A 14,742-nucleotide genomic window follows, 5' to 3' on the forward strand; every position below is an offset into this window, starting at 1 on the left:
AGTTTGTTCCTTAATTTCTCTTAAGTATATCGTGGCCTTGAAAGTATCTGACTGGTCATGTGATCTCAACATATCTGCCCCCCATGAGGTGCCCTGCTCCATGTAAAAAATGTACAGCTGCAATAATTGCCCTTGATTTTGCTCTCAGAATTGATTACTTTGTCTAATTAAAAGATATCAGAAGATCTGTTTCGTAATTGAAAATATATTGCTGAATTATAATTTATATGCTGTATGCAATATATATGCTGAACTCTTGTCCTCCAGTTACCAAGAAACGCTCCTCAGCGGCTGCTCGGAAATCTTGCCAGAACTTATGCTTTTTAGGCTGGAAAAATGCTCTGGGAGGTCTGTGAGAGTGTGTTGGGTGGTTTTTATTATCTGGGCTTATTGAATTACCAAATCAGAATGGTTTCACAAGGGTGTCTTGGTGTTTTCATGCTTGTTTTGCTCTCTCTTTTAGTTTCTACACATCTTGGTTTTTGGTTGGCCTTGTGCAGTTTGGGTTAAACCACCAGCTTTAAAAATGACATCTGGAATTTCTTTTTTTAATAAACTTCTAACATCTCTTTTCAGAAATCACAAACAAGAGCATTCTGTCCAAAGCTCATCATAACACTACAGGCATTCTCGCCACCAAATCTACCAGCAGTGCATGTGACCCATTGGTTACACGCTCCCGCCAAAGCTACATGGGTCCCACTGCAAGCTCCCGTGCAAAGACAAACCAGAGCAACTCTGTGGAGACATGTACATCAGAAGAAACGCAGCTAAACGCCCTGTCTTCGTCTCTGGACCTAACTGTGGACCAAAGCAAAGAGAACATTGTTCCTCCTTCCTCTTCAGGTCTCTCCTCTGGATCATCTCAACCGACACCATCTCTCTCTAGTCCTGCCTTGGGTAACCACAGTGCCCGAGCAGCTCTTCGATTGGACCTCATTGGCCCCAATCGTGCCAGTCTGTCACCGTTGGCGCTCAAGAGCCGTCTAGCGAAAGCTGAACGTCCCGAGTCTCCACGTCGACAGGCTTTGGTGACGCCCACAGAGATGCGGTCACTGGGGAAAGAGTGTCGGAAGCAGATCATTAATATTGAGCAGAGCTTGGTTTCTAAGACTTCAGGCAGGTTCTCGACAGCGTCTGAAATGTTTGCAAGGAACTGTACAGTGTCAGAAACCAGTCATTCTGTGATTGAAGAGCTGCAGTTTACAGAGTCATGTGGAAACACAAAGGACACTGATCAGATCTCAATGACCAACTCAGTGACTCTAGACGGACAAGATCCTTCACAAAATGACTGCGCCGGAGAGGACACAGGTACTTTTTATCCTACATGCTAGAATACATTTAGATAACAAGACACTAGTCGACCATGAACATATGGGCTTTGGTGTTCCGTAGTGTCAGGGATATAAGTAACACCATATAGATGTTCACAGATTTCAAATCATGTTTACATTGCTTAAAATTAAGAGTAAGAATAGTTCACCCCAAAATTAAAATTTGCTGAATATTTACTCAACTACATCTTGAATATCCTGTGGGTGTTTACTATCTGCTTCACATTTCTACTAACCAGAGTATTGGCTTAGGTTTTTCCAATTGGGTTAATCTGTTCACATAACATGTTTCTAATCAGAATATGACTACGGTAAATTCTGATCAATATTGGGATTTTATTTATTTGCTCAGTCATTGATGGTAATGTTTATTTTTGTACCGTTTCTTTCCGCAGACTCGTTGAGTGTCCAGATGTGTAAGGAGATGGTGAATGAACTCTGGCAGACCATCCATAAAGCAACTGGCTTTTATAACAAGGTGATTTATCAATCTCTATCTCTGTCAGGGAGAACTTTGGGGACTGTAAACACATATTTTTGAAAATGGCACCGTTATCGTTTCCGTGTAAACACCCAGTATGGGAATCTTTTGAAAACAGTCACAGTAGACATGCGCAGTTACACATGTGCCGATAATGCCATATATCACGGTAATTAATATGGACAATATTGTTATCGTGAGCACTTCTAAATACCATGAATAATTATATCTTATTTAGTTTGCATTTTGAGAATATTATTCCCATCAACTGGTCAAAATACACAACACTGCTGTATGCTGCTTGAAATGTGTGTGCTCTGATGTAAACAAGCACACATGAGAAGCGCATGAAGAACACATGAGAGACTCGCTGAATGAAAGCACATTTACTCTCTGACAGCAGATGGCGCTAAATTGCAAAAAATGCTGCCCTTAACCTAGAAACCCTATAAATAAAGCAGCTGCACTACTTTCTAAAACATATTTTAATAATTTTAAATAGCCATTCAGATTTGTGTATTATCTATGATGTCCATCAGAGTGCCAAATACATTTTTTTTAGACTTAATAGGCTATTTTCAAACTTTTTTTTTCCATTTCAATCTGGACTACAACATACCCTAGATATTGTTTGAAAGTGTTTTGATTCTTTATTGTTTATTCACACTTTACATTAGGGCTTCATTAGGTAACATTAGTTAATTCATTAGTTAACATAAACATTCATCTTGGGTATTCCAACACGTCGTTAAAATCTAAAGTTGCAATAGTGTTATTTAATGAGCTAACATGAACCAAGACTTGTATTTTTTGACAAAGATTAATAACTTCTGTAGCTATTGCTCATTGTGAATGTTAATGGTTAACTGCAATTAACCATTAACCGCAACAGGAAAATTTGATACCGTCATATCCCTATGGCGCAGTACGTGTTGAATTTAAAGGCAAGCATGAACAAACATACAACAGTGACGGAGTACATGATACTGTTGTTGCTGCTCAAGAGTTTGCCAACGCTTCTTCAGCAAAGTGTGGATTTACTTCACCAATATTACAACCAACAGCGGAGACGCATCATATACAACATACAATCGTCACTTCCCTACGGTTACTGTTTATTAACAAAGTGACAGCGCCAACTACTGGCGTGGCTGATGTGTAAACATTAATCATTTTGAAAAGTGTTGTTGTGTATACGAGAAACCTTTTAAAAATACAAGGAAAAAATGTTGCCGTTTTTTGACTACACTGTTGTTGTTGTAAACGTAGCCTTAGAAAGTGAAGGGAAATGTCTATAGCTAAACCATACCACAAAACCTCAAAAATCCATCAAACGGTAAACACTTCTTCTATCCCCCTCTCTGTAGTTGTGCTCCATTCCGGAGCTGTCAGAGCAGCAGGAACAGATGAAGAGTATTTTGCAGGAGGTGTTTGTTGGGGTACAGAGTGAATTGAAGTCCCTGTACCCACAAGAGAGACACCCCTCGATCGTAAGCACCCGTCCCGTACCGGAGGAGTCCCCCGGCCGTCAACTCAGGGATGAAAGGACTGTGGCCCTCCTGGAGAAATATTCAGAGATGCTCTTACTGCGAATGACTGAAAAAGGAGCACAGGCCACACTGGAGTAACGGCCCGGTTCCCATCATTTTATTGGCAAAATAGAACTTCTAATGGTGTATACGAATAAACACCTTTAAACTTTAATATCTTCCATTGGTTTTATGTTTTTAAATAAACATTTAAATGCATATTTGGAATTATTATTATTTTTTTTTGTAAAACTGGTAGGTCTGGCAGGTCTTTAATACTTTTTTTTTTTTAGCACTACGTGGTCACACATTTGGTCACGTACCCTTTTTATTCTTAAGTGACCTTCAGGACCCCCCCCCCCCATTGGTTATTTCCATGGTATTTCATGTACAGTTTTCAAACAGTGTTATTTTCAGAATTCAGACCGTTGAATTATGTACTCTGTTTTGTTGAAGTTCTTGATGTTTGATGCTTTGATACACCATTTCACACCACCACAACCGCACAGACTAACCAAGAGGTGTTCCACTGTCATGTTATTTTGAGTGTTTTTCGGAATAATGATGTGTTAACATTTCCCTAAGCATCAGGCTGTGACTCACAATCTGTTTCCCACTGGTGTGCTGATTATGTTTTCTCATGTTGGTGTGCAATCCTTTTTTTTTTCACATAAAATGTATAGTTTTTCCAAAGGCTTTGTAAATATGTTTTAACCAGCGATTTACACTTTATTTTAATATTAAACATTCAAATATGATTGTTTTTGTGATTCCGTATTGATTCTGAAAGAAGTGCATTTGCTAAAACAAATCCAGAGTAATCTATCCGAAGCGTTGCATAATAATTTAGGGTTACACGCATGGTATTTTGGTTCATTTTTGTAAAGGACACTAATAGAAATAGTTACCCAATATTTTCGAAACTTACTATGACTGACTTATATTTGTAACTTTTTTGGTTCCCACAGTAATTTTCATACACGCACTGTAGTTTCTGTGATTTGCTATCAGACTAGTATTGTCAAACTGTCAGTCATAAGAAATCATAGTGTGAGCTGAGATTTCGGTCGTGAAGTGTCAATGTTTGTAGTGTATGAGGGAAGTGTTTGCACAGCTGCACTACTTCGCATTGGGTGCCAAAAGTTTCTAGCAAATAGTATTTCTGATTATATTACGACAGAGGGCGCTTTGAGGCTCATCACTCTGTATCACCCATGATGAGCAGCAATCAAAGCATTAAAACGTTTAATCGACTGATGGGAAACATTAGTACAGTGAATGTATAACATTTTACATATTTTAATTCTACGTATCAGAAATATGCCACCGGAGATCTATGAAATAAATATAAATATCGTTATTTGACTTTTGTAACCACAACGATTGTGATTGGTCCATCTAGACTAATCGTTGAGTAAAGTAACTGAAGTTACATGAAAGCACTTTAAAATTCCCTGAATTGAAAACGCACATTAAAGAGTTTAAATATTAATTATAATTTAATGCACCGTTTCTAACCAATCAGAGAAAACGCCTGGGCAAAGAGGCCACTCCCATTTTATTTCACGTGATTTAGATCTGCGAGATCTACTGTGTTTCCACGCTTGAGACGCGTTCACGAGTTGTGTCATGATTACTAATGAGCGACAGCATGTGTTTACTGCCACTGAAGTGACGCGTCGCGTCTCAGCGCGCGGAGCTGCGCCACAACCCACTTTCTGCCGCTTTCCTGCGCGGTGTGCGCTTCACAGGAATGGAAAACAAAGTTCCTGATGACGGGGCGTACATCCATGAACTATGTCCAAGAAAGTAGATTATTGTTGTTGTATTCATATTATCATTTACGATTATGGCGTCGTCGCAGCGCGCGAGACACTCTGAACTTAGACAGAGCGAAGCGTGGAAGCGTCACATTATCAGACAGCTGAAATATCGCAACAGGACACAGACGAGCGTCTTCCAGGATCTCATAGAGTCATGTAAGCTTTATTAGTGCTTTTTTAAAATGCATGTTTTCGTGATTTAACGTTTTAGGCCATGCAGTGCAACTTTTTATCATGCAAATTAAGAATCTGTTGTTTTGGATGCATCTTAAAAATCTATTGCCGTTATGTTTCATTAAATAAATGAATTATATATGTGATTGAGAACCTAAAGATACAATATGATACATCATAAAATATTTCGTGGTTTATTAATATTATAATTCAGAATGATATAAACTCAATTCAGAGTCGTGTAAGTCCACACTGTGATTCTTGACACTTAAGTGCAAATAGAAAGCCTTATTAACAAACACACTTGGAGGGAATGTAAACATCAGCTGGCCTCCTTTCAAACAAATCATTCTCGTTCAGAAGTAGTTTGTCTTCTTGTTCTTCTAGATCACAGTCTGCTGGAAAAGACCAATCAAAGAGCCCTCATAACCAAAGGCATTCTGGGATCAGGCTCAAGGTAACCTTTACTCGGAGTCATAATATCATTTAATGTTAGACTGTAAAAAATCTCAAATGTGCAGAGCGATTTCTACCTTTAAGTCAGTTTCGTGCAGTCATGTATATGTGTGTGTGTGTGTATATATATATATATATATATATATATATATATATATATATATATATATATATATATATATATATATATATATATATATATATATATATATATATATAATTCACAAAAAAAAATCAAATAGAAAGCATTTATTTTAAATAGTAAAAATATTTTTTACTTTTGCTTTATTTTGGATCAAATAAATGCAGACTTGTTACAAGCGAACTCTTAAAAAACTAAAAAAATCTTACTGCTCAAAAACTTTTAACTGGCAGTGTGTTTGTGTGTGTATAATATATATATATATATTATGATGATTATTATTGCTGAATTTGTAATAATGTAACATGTATCATGTATTTTAGACATTACAGCGTAGTAATAGAATGCATTCTGATCAGTTTTTCTTATTCAACCCAGCCAAATCTGTTTCAAATGCTGTTTTATGACCCTTACAGGCCCTCGCTATCTGAAGATTCGCTGGCGTCTCTGAAGACAACCACCGGGGAGGTAAGAAATGATGCCATATGTGGGAAGAGCAGCATCAGCCTCTCTCAAGACTAAGCAGTTAGATGATTGGATCTCTGTCAAACCTTTATACAACAAACTGAATTTACGGCACAAGTTGTGACCTGTTTCACTGAGCAGGTTTACAGGTTTGCCTGCTGTTATCTCTTCCTTTTAGCAGGCGGTCCGTTATCAAATCTACAAGCTTGTTACAGTTCCACAGAACTCATGGCATCATTATTTGGACACATAGTAGGAAAATAATTTTCACTGTGGTCTGAGCATCAGGCATAACCAGTTCTCACACCTAATCTTGCACTAAAGCTGTCTTAAGACCAGTTGGGAATTTTTTGTAAAAGTATGTGATAAAACCTGCTGCATACCTCTGCTTTATCAAAACATACGTCCTCTCCCCGATATCGACCTGTTCTAGCTTATGAAAACACTGTGAATATGTGTGTGTGGATATATTGTAAACAAGTAGGTCTGGATTTGTGTTCTTTCGTTGAGATGTTTTGTGGCTTCATAATTGTTTCTGTTCTTGCAGCTTGCGTATCAAGTGGTGGAACTGCAGCAGAAGATCCAGATAAAGGAAGTGACACTGGAAGAACAGCATACCAAGTAAACCTCCTTATCCTTTTATGACACAAAACAGGAAACCACCCTTTTAAAGTGCCCATATTATGACCATTTATTTTTTTTTGTGTCTGTTAGAATACACTTATGTGATTTTGATGTTATGTGATTTCATACTGTACATTGCTTCAACACCTCTCTGCCTGAAACACTCACCGTTTTAGTTTCTTTCTCTTTAAAGGCCAGTCTGCTCTGATTGGTCAGCCGTTAAAGAGTTTGTTTTGGAAATGTAACATTGGGCTTCAGCTGTAAACAGTGTTATATCTATGGTAATTGCGTCTTCTGTATTGGAAGTCCATGCAATGGTTTTGGATTCTGAATTTTTTGTTTTTTAGGGTGTATGAGGTCCAAAACTATCTCAGTGTTTTGGCGTCAGAGCACAGCGTGCTTCAGGAACGTGTGTCGGAGGTGCAGACGAGGAACCGACTTCTGAAACAGGAATATGATTCCCTGCTGGAGCAGCATCGGAACATGGAGAGCACGTACCGACAAGAGAAACTCCGCAGCTCCGAGATCCTGGAGAACATGATCCTTCCAAAACAGCAGGCTGCTGACCGCATGAACCATCACAACGAGAAGAGAGTGAGGTCAGAGGTCAAATGTGTGATTAGAACAATGCACTCAGAAATAATTGCATTGATTTTGTCATCATTAACTCAACCGCATGCTTTTCCAAAACTGACTCTTCTGTTGAACACTTTTTTTTGTTTTGTTTGTTTTTGAAAAATGAAATGCCAGTGTGGTCCACTGCTGTTTCGAACCCTGTTGACTTTCACTGTATGGGCAGAATATTCTTTAAAATATCTGCTATTGTGTTCAGTAAATTATGACATAATTGCAATATTTCGGTGAACTTTGTGGGAGCTAAATGTAGCCTACTACATTCTTATTAGTGTCCAAATATTTTATGAGCAAATTTTGTCCATTCCATAAACACCACATCCTTCTTGATCACATTTCCTTTTCTTTCTTAGAGCCAAAGAGGCCAGTCTTCACAAAGATCTTCAGATGGCTGCCAGTCAGAATGTGAATATTAATGAGTAAGTATCGGCTGTATAAAGTGACTCCGCAGCATTAATCTGACTTCATGTCAGTCCAAACCAGGGGCGGACTGGCTATCACGACGTTCTGGAGAAGTCCAGTCTGCCTGACTGATTTATCATCAAAGAAAAAGTGTATGATAAGCTGACGTTGACAGCCAACAAAAGAGGGCGCTAATGCAATCTATTTTTGCTTATAAGAAACCGAAACTGCCATATACGGCCCGAAAAATCATTAAGTACTGCCCGCTGGATCATTTTAGACTCAGATAATCAACTTTAAAATCTTTGAAATGTAAGTCACGTAAAGACTGCGTTCAGTTTAATGCTATCTCCAACCAGGAGAGGTCGTAGTTTCCAGCTGCTGCTCGTATTATTTCAGCGTAGTAGTACGTGCACTCTAATGTAAACATTCACTAACATTAGTGAATATTGAATGAAAAACTCACCATGAAAACCGCATTTTCCAGTCAAGATGGTAAACAGATAATAATTTTTTTTACCAAGTTCAAGGGGATGCTTTTGATCTGTTTGGAAAACTGTTATTTTAAATCGTCATCACACCACTACGCACAAACCACGGGGACGCCAGACTTGAACTTGCCTCAAATATCAAAGGTAAAATGCATTGTCAACAAGCTTTTTGCCAAATGCATGACAGAAATGTTTGCACTGAACTATGTTCTTAGGCTTTCCGCTGGTCCTTAAAAATCTTCAGTTAAATCGTTTAAATTTAAGGCCATGTAAACTCTAAAATCATACAAAGTCTTAAATATTAGAGGTCTTAAATTTGGGGACTGAAAGACAAAAATTGCAGATTAAATTAAACCTCAAAATGCTATGATTTCACTGAATAAACTTGAGCGATGAACGTTTCAAAGTCACTATATTTCTGCTAGTTCTGAAAGTGAAACTAATTTGCTTTTTCAATAAACCTGTCTGCTATTTTTGCTACATGTTTTTAAATGTGAACCAGTGGTTCAACAGAAAGCCAGTTTAATAGAACTGATTAATAATAGCTTGATTGTCTAAATTAATATAGTAATTTATACTTTTGACTCTTCCCATTTCTCAAAAATAGTTTTAAGGCTGAAATGTGAAGTGCAGGTCTCAAAACGTCTTTAAATTTTAAAAATCCTGCAGTTACCCGGTTATTTTACTGTATGGTACCATTTGGAATAACGATTCATTCATTTATTTCTAATAAGCTCTTTATAACGGTCCTCTCATGTTGTTTTGAGAATATTCTGTAATAAGAAATAGGGCCGCTGTACATTTGTTTCTTGCTAATTTACAGACAATGAAATTAAGATGTTTATTTGTTGGGGTGAAATTGCTGAAAACAGTTTCCCTTCTCAATTAGCTTAACTGCACAAGTTTGATAGGTAATAAAATCTTTAAAAACAAATTACGTTAATTATACTTTTATTGCCTTCAATAAAAAGGAAATTGAGTAAGACGATGTAAAAGGTGTGTGAACGTGGATTAGTAATCTGGCCCCTTGGTATAAAGGAGAAGAAATTCTGGCCCTCGTCACCATCAAAGTTGTCTATCTCTGCTATAGAGCATATCGCCTATGAGCACTATATTAAAAACCTAGGACAAGACAATAGTCTGAACGTTCACTGCTATTTATTACTCCACATTGTCTGACATGAATATGCCATTCATTCATAAAGAGACTGCAGTGATCCTACAATGGGTTACATTTGAGAGATAGGCCTAGAGAGTAAATGAAATCGCCTATAAGGTGATAAATCTGATTAACATGACACACACACACACACACACAGATGTGAATACTTAAACTGAAGAATTCTGTTGTTTCAGGCTTCTAGATTCTAGGTTTATCCTTTTTACTGTCATATTATACACTTCACATTCTGCTCTTTTCCTATAGATTTGAACTATTTTAGTTCAAACAAGAATACATATATTTCAGTCCCCTAAATAGAAAACACACAATCTGTAATGGTTTTACTGGTTATAATGAATAATGTCCCACAAAACACACTACATGTTATTTAATGGTTAAAAGTTGATGGTTTGTTGTGGAAATCATTAGAATTTCTGTGTTTCTATTGTTTTTGGTCAGCAGGGTCACGGTGAGTTTTGTGATGTTATTTGGCATAAATGGGTTAGAGTTGATGTAATATTGTGAGATACTGTAGTAGTGACTGTTTGTAGTTTTGGTGGGCCTATTTGGGAGAAAATCTAGGACTGTTTTCCATTCCCAGTCCGTCCAAACCCTTATAACTTTATTTCTTCTGTGAAGTGCAAAAGGAGGAATGCTACATTAATTATGTTTAACGGAGGAAAGGTATGAGGGTGAGTAAATGATGGCAGACTTTTTAGTTTTAAGTGAACTATTCCCTTAATCAGCATTTTAGGGCAGCATAAACAATCTGTGGACATGTAGATCATTCAAATGCTTCGTTGTTAAGAGAGTCAGAGAGTTTTTATTTATGGTTTTGCTTTTGCCTGTCAGAGAGTCTGGAAATGTGTCGCCTCCTAAACCATCATCCCCTAAATCTGAGTCTTCACAGAGGTCAGAGAGAACCCATGCACCACTTTTAAGGTAACTACTACAGTGATTCTTTCAAAGGTATATTTTGGGTCTTGAGCTTTAACTATAGCATTTGAAGCATGCTCTTGATTACCACAGGAAATCATTTTGATATGTCCATCAGTTTTTAAAAATGGAGCATCATTAGTAACCTAATGTGGTTTATGAAAGTAAGTGTTATCCCTCGATAGTTGTACTTGTTTTTCTTCTCAGGTCTGCTTCCGCTACATCCCCCCGCATCCTCAGCTCCATCAGAGGACTTTTTGAGTAAGTTTCACGAATCACTGTGAAGAATAAGTTTAAATAAATTAAATAACGTGTTATATTATTACATAAATATATGTAGAAATATTAGTAAAATAGAGTAGGGTCCCTATCATACACCCGGTGCAGTGCAAGTGCTTTTGCTAGTTTCAGCCTGACCTCATTTTCCCGTCCTGCGCCGCGTTGTTTAATATCATTCGTGCGCTCAGGGACGCGTGCTGGTCTGAAAAAGAGGAGCGCATTGTTGGCGTGTTGCTATTTTGAGGAACTGAAAATATACTGCACCATAGACCAACTCAAACCTGATCTAAAGTCTGGTGCAATGTGTTTTCTTTGTTATTTAAAGAGCGCGTTAGTAATGTGTGCCTATAGGCGGGTGCACAACATGCATACACTTTGCTTATTACACACACAGGGACGCACCTTGTAAAAACACCCATTACTCATTAAGATAATCGGGACAACCCAACGCACCGACTGTTTTTCCGTCGTTCCCATCTTAAACTTAGGAAATTCAATCATTGAGCCCCTTTTTTGCTCAAAAAGTAAAGCTGCTGTTAAAATGTAAATATGATTTAAATACACTAGTATAGTAGAATCTAGATCAAAGTTACAGTTTATAGGCACGAAGCGATCATGCCATATGACAAGTGATGGTTTTGAATAAACCAATCGAATATTTAAAATAGGTTTGTTGAAAACATTAATATTGAATTAATTAAATATTGTGAATTTGAGTTTGGACTTTGTTTTCCTCATGCACCGTTGCCCGAGTTAATCGTGTTATTCTGTCTTCACGTCTGTGTATTTAATTCCTGTGTGTTCGGTTCTAGTTTGTCCGGTCTCGTCTGCGTTTATGCTACCCTGTGTGTTGGATTAAAGACTTTAATATCTTTTTTCTTCGTCTTCATGCATTTAATACAGCATAGCTGTGACAAATTTGAATTTGAATACATTTGAATTTTTAGTCAAGACATCCATTTTATCTTCATTCTATAGAAGTTTGTTTTGGAAACATTATTATTATTACTGTTATATTTCCGCTGTATGTTACTGTGTAACATCATTGATAACATTGTTGATCCAACGTGGTTCTTAAAACAAATGTTAATTTGCAGTAGTCACTGTGCAGTAATAACTTTAGTTACTATGCTTTTGGGAAGCTAGTTGATTTCTCCAACATTGTATCATAAGTATGGTGCTAAAGCTGCAAGGAGAAAAGGTGTAGGTTTTTCAGTAAATAAAGTCAGTATTTTAGCTAATCAGAAAATGCTTTTAGCAGCCATCAAGATTATAGTACATTTAGCTTCATATTTACATCTAATCTAGAATCCAGGAGCGTCTGCATATTCTGTCTAGACCTGGACATTGGTTTAAAAGAAAAGTACTGTACTGTATCTAAAATAATGTTATGCTGTAAAATTTAATTCAAATAATTTCAAAAATAATCTGAATCTGTAACCCATTTTAACACACTACACTCACTGCTTCTCTGTTGAAGTTCTGTATTATTGATTGTTCTTGTTTTGTGTGTCCAGGAGTAAGATTCGAGGGAGATCCGTTTGCAGGTCAGAGGAAGATCTCTATGTACCATTAGGAGTCTGTCTGGTTGCCAGAGTCCCCACCAAGGCCATTTTTACAGTGGTGCGTGTTACTGTTTACAACAAAAGTTACTTCTCACAAGCGTAGGTCCTGTTGGGTTATGAAGCAACTTGAAAACAGTATAACTTTGAATCCTGAAAACAATGGGGAAACAGTCTGTAGTATAGTGATAGACATGGATAATAATATTGATCTTGTGGTTCTTCAGTGGGTCATATTTTAAAGATGTCTTTAAAAGCACGTTGCCTGTAGCGGTGTCTGTGGGACAAAACGTCTGTGTCGCCGTGAAACCGTGTCTGTCATGTGCAGCCACCTGCTTCATATGTCCGTGTTCATGTAAACAGCTGACAGCAGGAACCAGCCCTAGTTGTGAAATGGAGAGGAGTTGCCACTTCTGTAAATGGGGATATGTATTGAAGAGCTTATCACCTGCAGCTTAAATTTCCATCGGAGTATAAAGTGATACACTTCTCGCTTGTATTATTTTTACACCTTAGTAAAGTTGCTTCCCTTTCTGTAGTTTTCACAATAGTGCACGGTTTAAAAATAAGATCACCCATGACCGTTATTATTTGTGCCGTGATAAAAACAGAAGGTAGTGAGGTTCCTCCAAATTAGACACTTGGTTATTTGAACACTCAGATACACACTCCTTGGTAAATGAAAGGATTTTTATTTTATTTTTTTTACTTTTTTTGTATCACAGTTTCCACATTATTATTAGGCAGCATAACTGGTTTTAACTTTGATTATAATAATAAATGTTGCGAATCGGCATATTCGTGTGATTTTCTGAAGGATCATTTGAGACTGAAGACTGGAGTAATGCTGTAAATTCAGCTTTGATAACCGGAATTAAGTACATTTAAATGTATATTCAAATAGAAAAACGTACAAAAAGTTGTAATGATATTTTACATTATAACATGCGCAGACTTTAAAAAACATTAATAGATGGTAGTGTTGTCACGATACCAAAATTGTTTCGATACCGATACCTAGTCAAGAATTGCGATTTCAATACTTTTCCTGAAAAGAGAAAATGCACTCTCAAATATCATTGATGTGCTTTATTTTAAAACCAGGACAACATTCTAATCCTATAACACACTAATAAGTGAACATATGAACAGCAGATATATTAAACATTTGAACAAAATATGAAATATCAAAATATAAAAAATAAAATAGTGCAATGACATTCAAGGTAAAGAAAGAATAAATTTAGCAGCATTATCTCAGTTATCATAAGAAACATAAGAGTAATAAATTTATCTTGAATCTTAATCTATTAATCTTAAATTAATATTGATTCTGAACTTTGAATAAAAATATGAACGGCGATTTATATTAAACAATGTTTCTGAACTCAGAAGATTAAATGTCAAAAGATAAATGATATCAATTTAAGCAATGGCGTTCAAGTAAATAAAAAAAAAAAAGAAAAGAGAATTTAGCAGCAATATCTCGGATATTGTAACTTATTCTGTCAGTTGTGCAACCTTTTCTTTCAGAGGAGAAAACTCAGCCAGTGAGCTTTAATGAGCGTCATCTTTAGTGAGCGTCATCTTTTTTTCTACCAGTCGTGGACCGGCGGCCACAGTATCACTTGTGCTCACTCATGCAGCCTAGTGATGCGCGGGTCGGGTTTTTTTCCAACCCGCGGGTCCCGCTTTTATGAAATTATTTGGCCCGCCCCAGCCCGCAAATAAAGAAACATTTCTTTACCCACCCCGACCCGCACATCAGGGACATCACGGAAGATACCTTGCTACTAGACTCATATTTCTCGTTCACTGAAGTTCCTCCCTCCACAGCAGCGCGCGAGCGGAGAAGCTCGGCGCTATTAGCAGCGCCTGCGCAGCTCGTGAACCGCTCTGTGAACTGTTTCATCCTGTCAAAGAGTTACTCAAGATGTGACGGAGCATGTGATTTGTTGAATGTAGTAAACCCATACGCCCTTCACTGAACGAGATCGAGAGATCTTCTCATTCCGGATAGTGATGGGAAGTTCGGCTCTTTTCAGAGAGCCGGCTCTTTTGACTCCTGAATGGCTCTTAATTTAGGATTTTTTTGTAGGCCTTTATTTTACCATAACTTTGCAAAAATTAATGGTTTGTGTGTTGAAAACCCTTTCATGTGCAGTGTTTTTATTAAAATCCTTATAATTGCCTAATTTTGTGCATTTATTTTGTTACAAAACCATTCTTTTGTTTAATATTTTAAT

At 37.2% G+C, this 14,742-nt stretch overlaps 2 protein-coding genes across 3 annotated transcripts in view; both read left to right on the top strand.

The window, feature by feature from the left end:
* Positions 1 to 4,105, top strand: part of LOC132122972 (WD repeat-containing protein 62-like) — a 28,667-nt gene extending 24,562 nt beyond the window's left edge. The window contains exons 29-31 of the mRNA XM_059533510.1: positions 577 to 1,314; positions 1,733 to 1,815; positions 3,186 to 4,105. Coding sequence (XP_059389493.1) covers positions 577 to 1,314; positions 1,733 to 1,815; positions 3,186 to 3,446 — 1,082 coding nt within the window. The 3' untranslated portion in view covers positions 3,447 to 4,105. The remainder of the gene's footprint in view (positions 1 to 576; positions 1,315 to 1,732; positions 1,816 to 3,185) is intronic.
* An 841-nt stretch (positions 4,106 to 4,946) lies between these two features.
* The window catches only part of LOC132122973 (protein Atg16l2-like), a 31,470-nt gene continuing 21,674 nt past the window's right edge, over positions 4,947 to 14,742 (top strand). For both annotated transcript variants that reach the window (XM_059533511.1, XM_059533512.1), the window contains exons 1-9: positions 4,947 to 5,326; positions 5,732 to 5,801; positions 6,359 to 6,410; positions 6,955 to 7,028; positions 7,379 to 7,630; positions 8,018 to 8,083; positions 10,572 to 10,661; positions 10,863 to 10,916; positions 12,452 to 12,557. In XM_059533511.1, the coding sequence (XP_059389494.1) occupies positions 5,197 to 5,326; positions 5,732 to 5,801; positions 6,359 to 6,410; positions 6,955 to 7,028; positions 7,379 to 7,630; positions 8,018 to 8,083; positions 10,572 to 10,661; positions 10,863 to 10,916; positions 12,452 to 12,557 (894 nt within the window). In that variant the 5' untranslated portion in view covers positions 4,947 to 5,196. The remainder of the gene's footprint in view (positions 5,327 to 5,731; positions 5,802 to 6,358; positions 6,411 to 6,954; positions 7,029 to 7,378; positions 7,631 to 8,017; positions 8,084 to 10,571; positions 10,662 to 10,862; positions 10,917 to 12,451; positions 12,558 to 14,742) is intronic.

This window comes from Carassius carassius, chromosome 41 (assembly GCF_963082965.1).
Source record: "Carassius carassius chromosome 41, fCarCar2.1, whole genome shotgun sequence".
Taxonomy (NCBI): domain Eukaryota; kingdom Metazoa; phylum Chordata; class Actinopteri; order Cypriniformes; family Cyprinidae; genus Carassius; species Carassius carassius.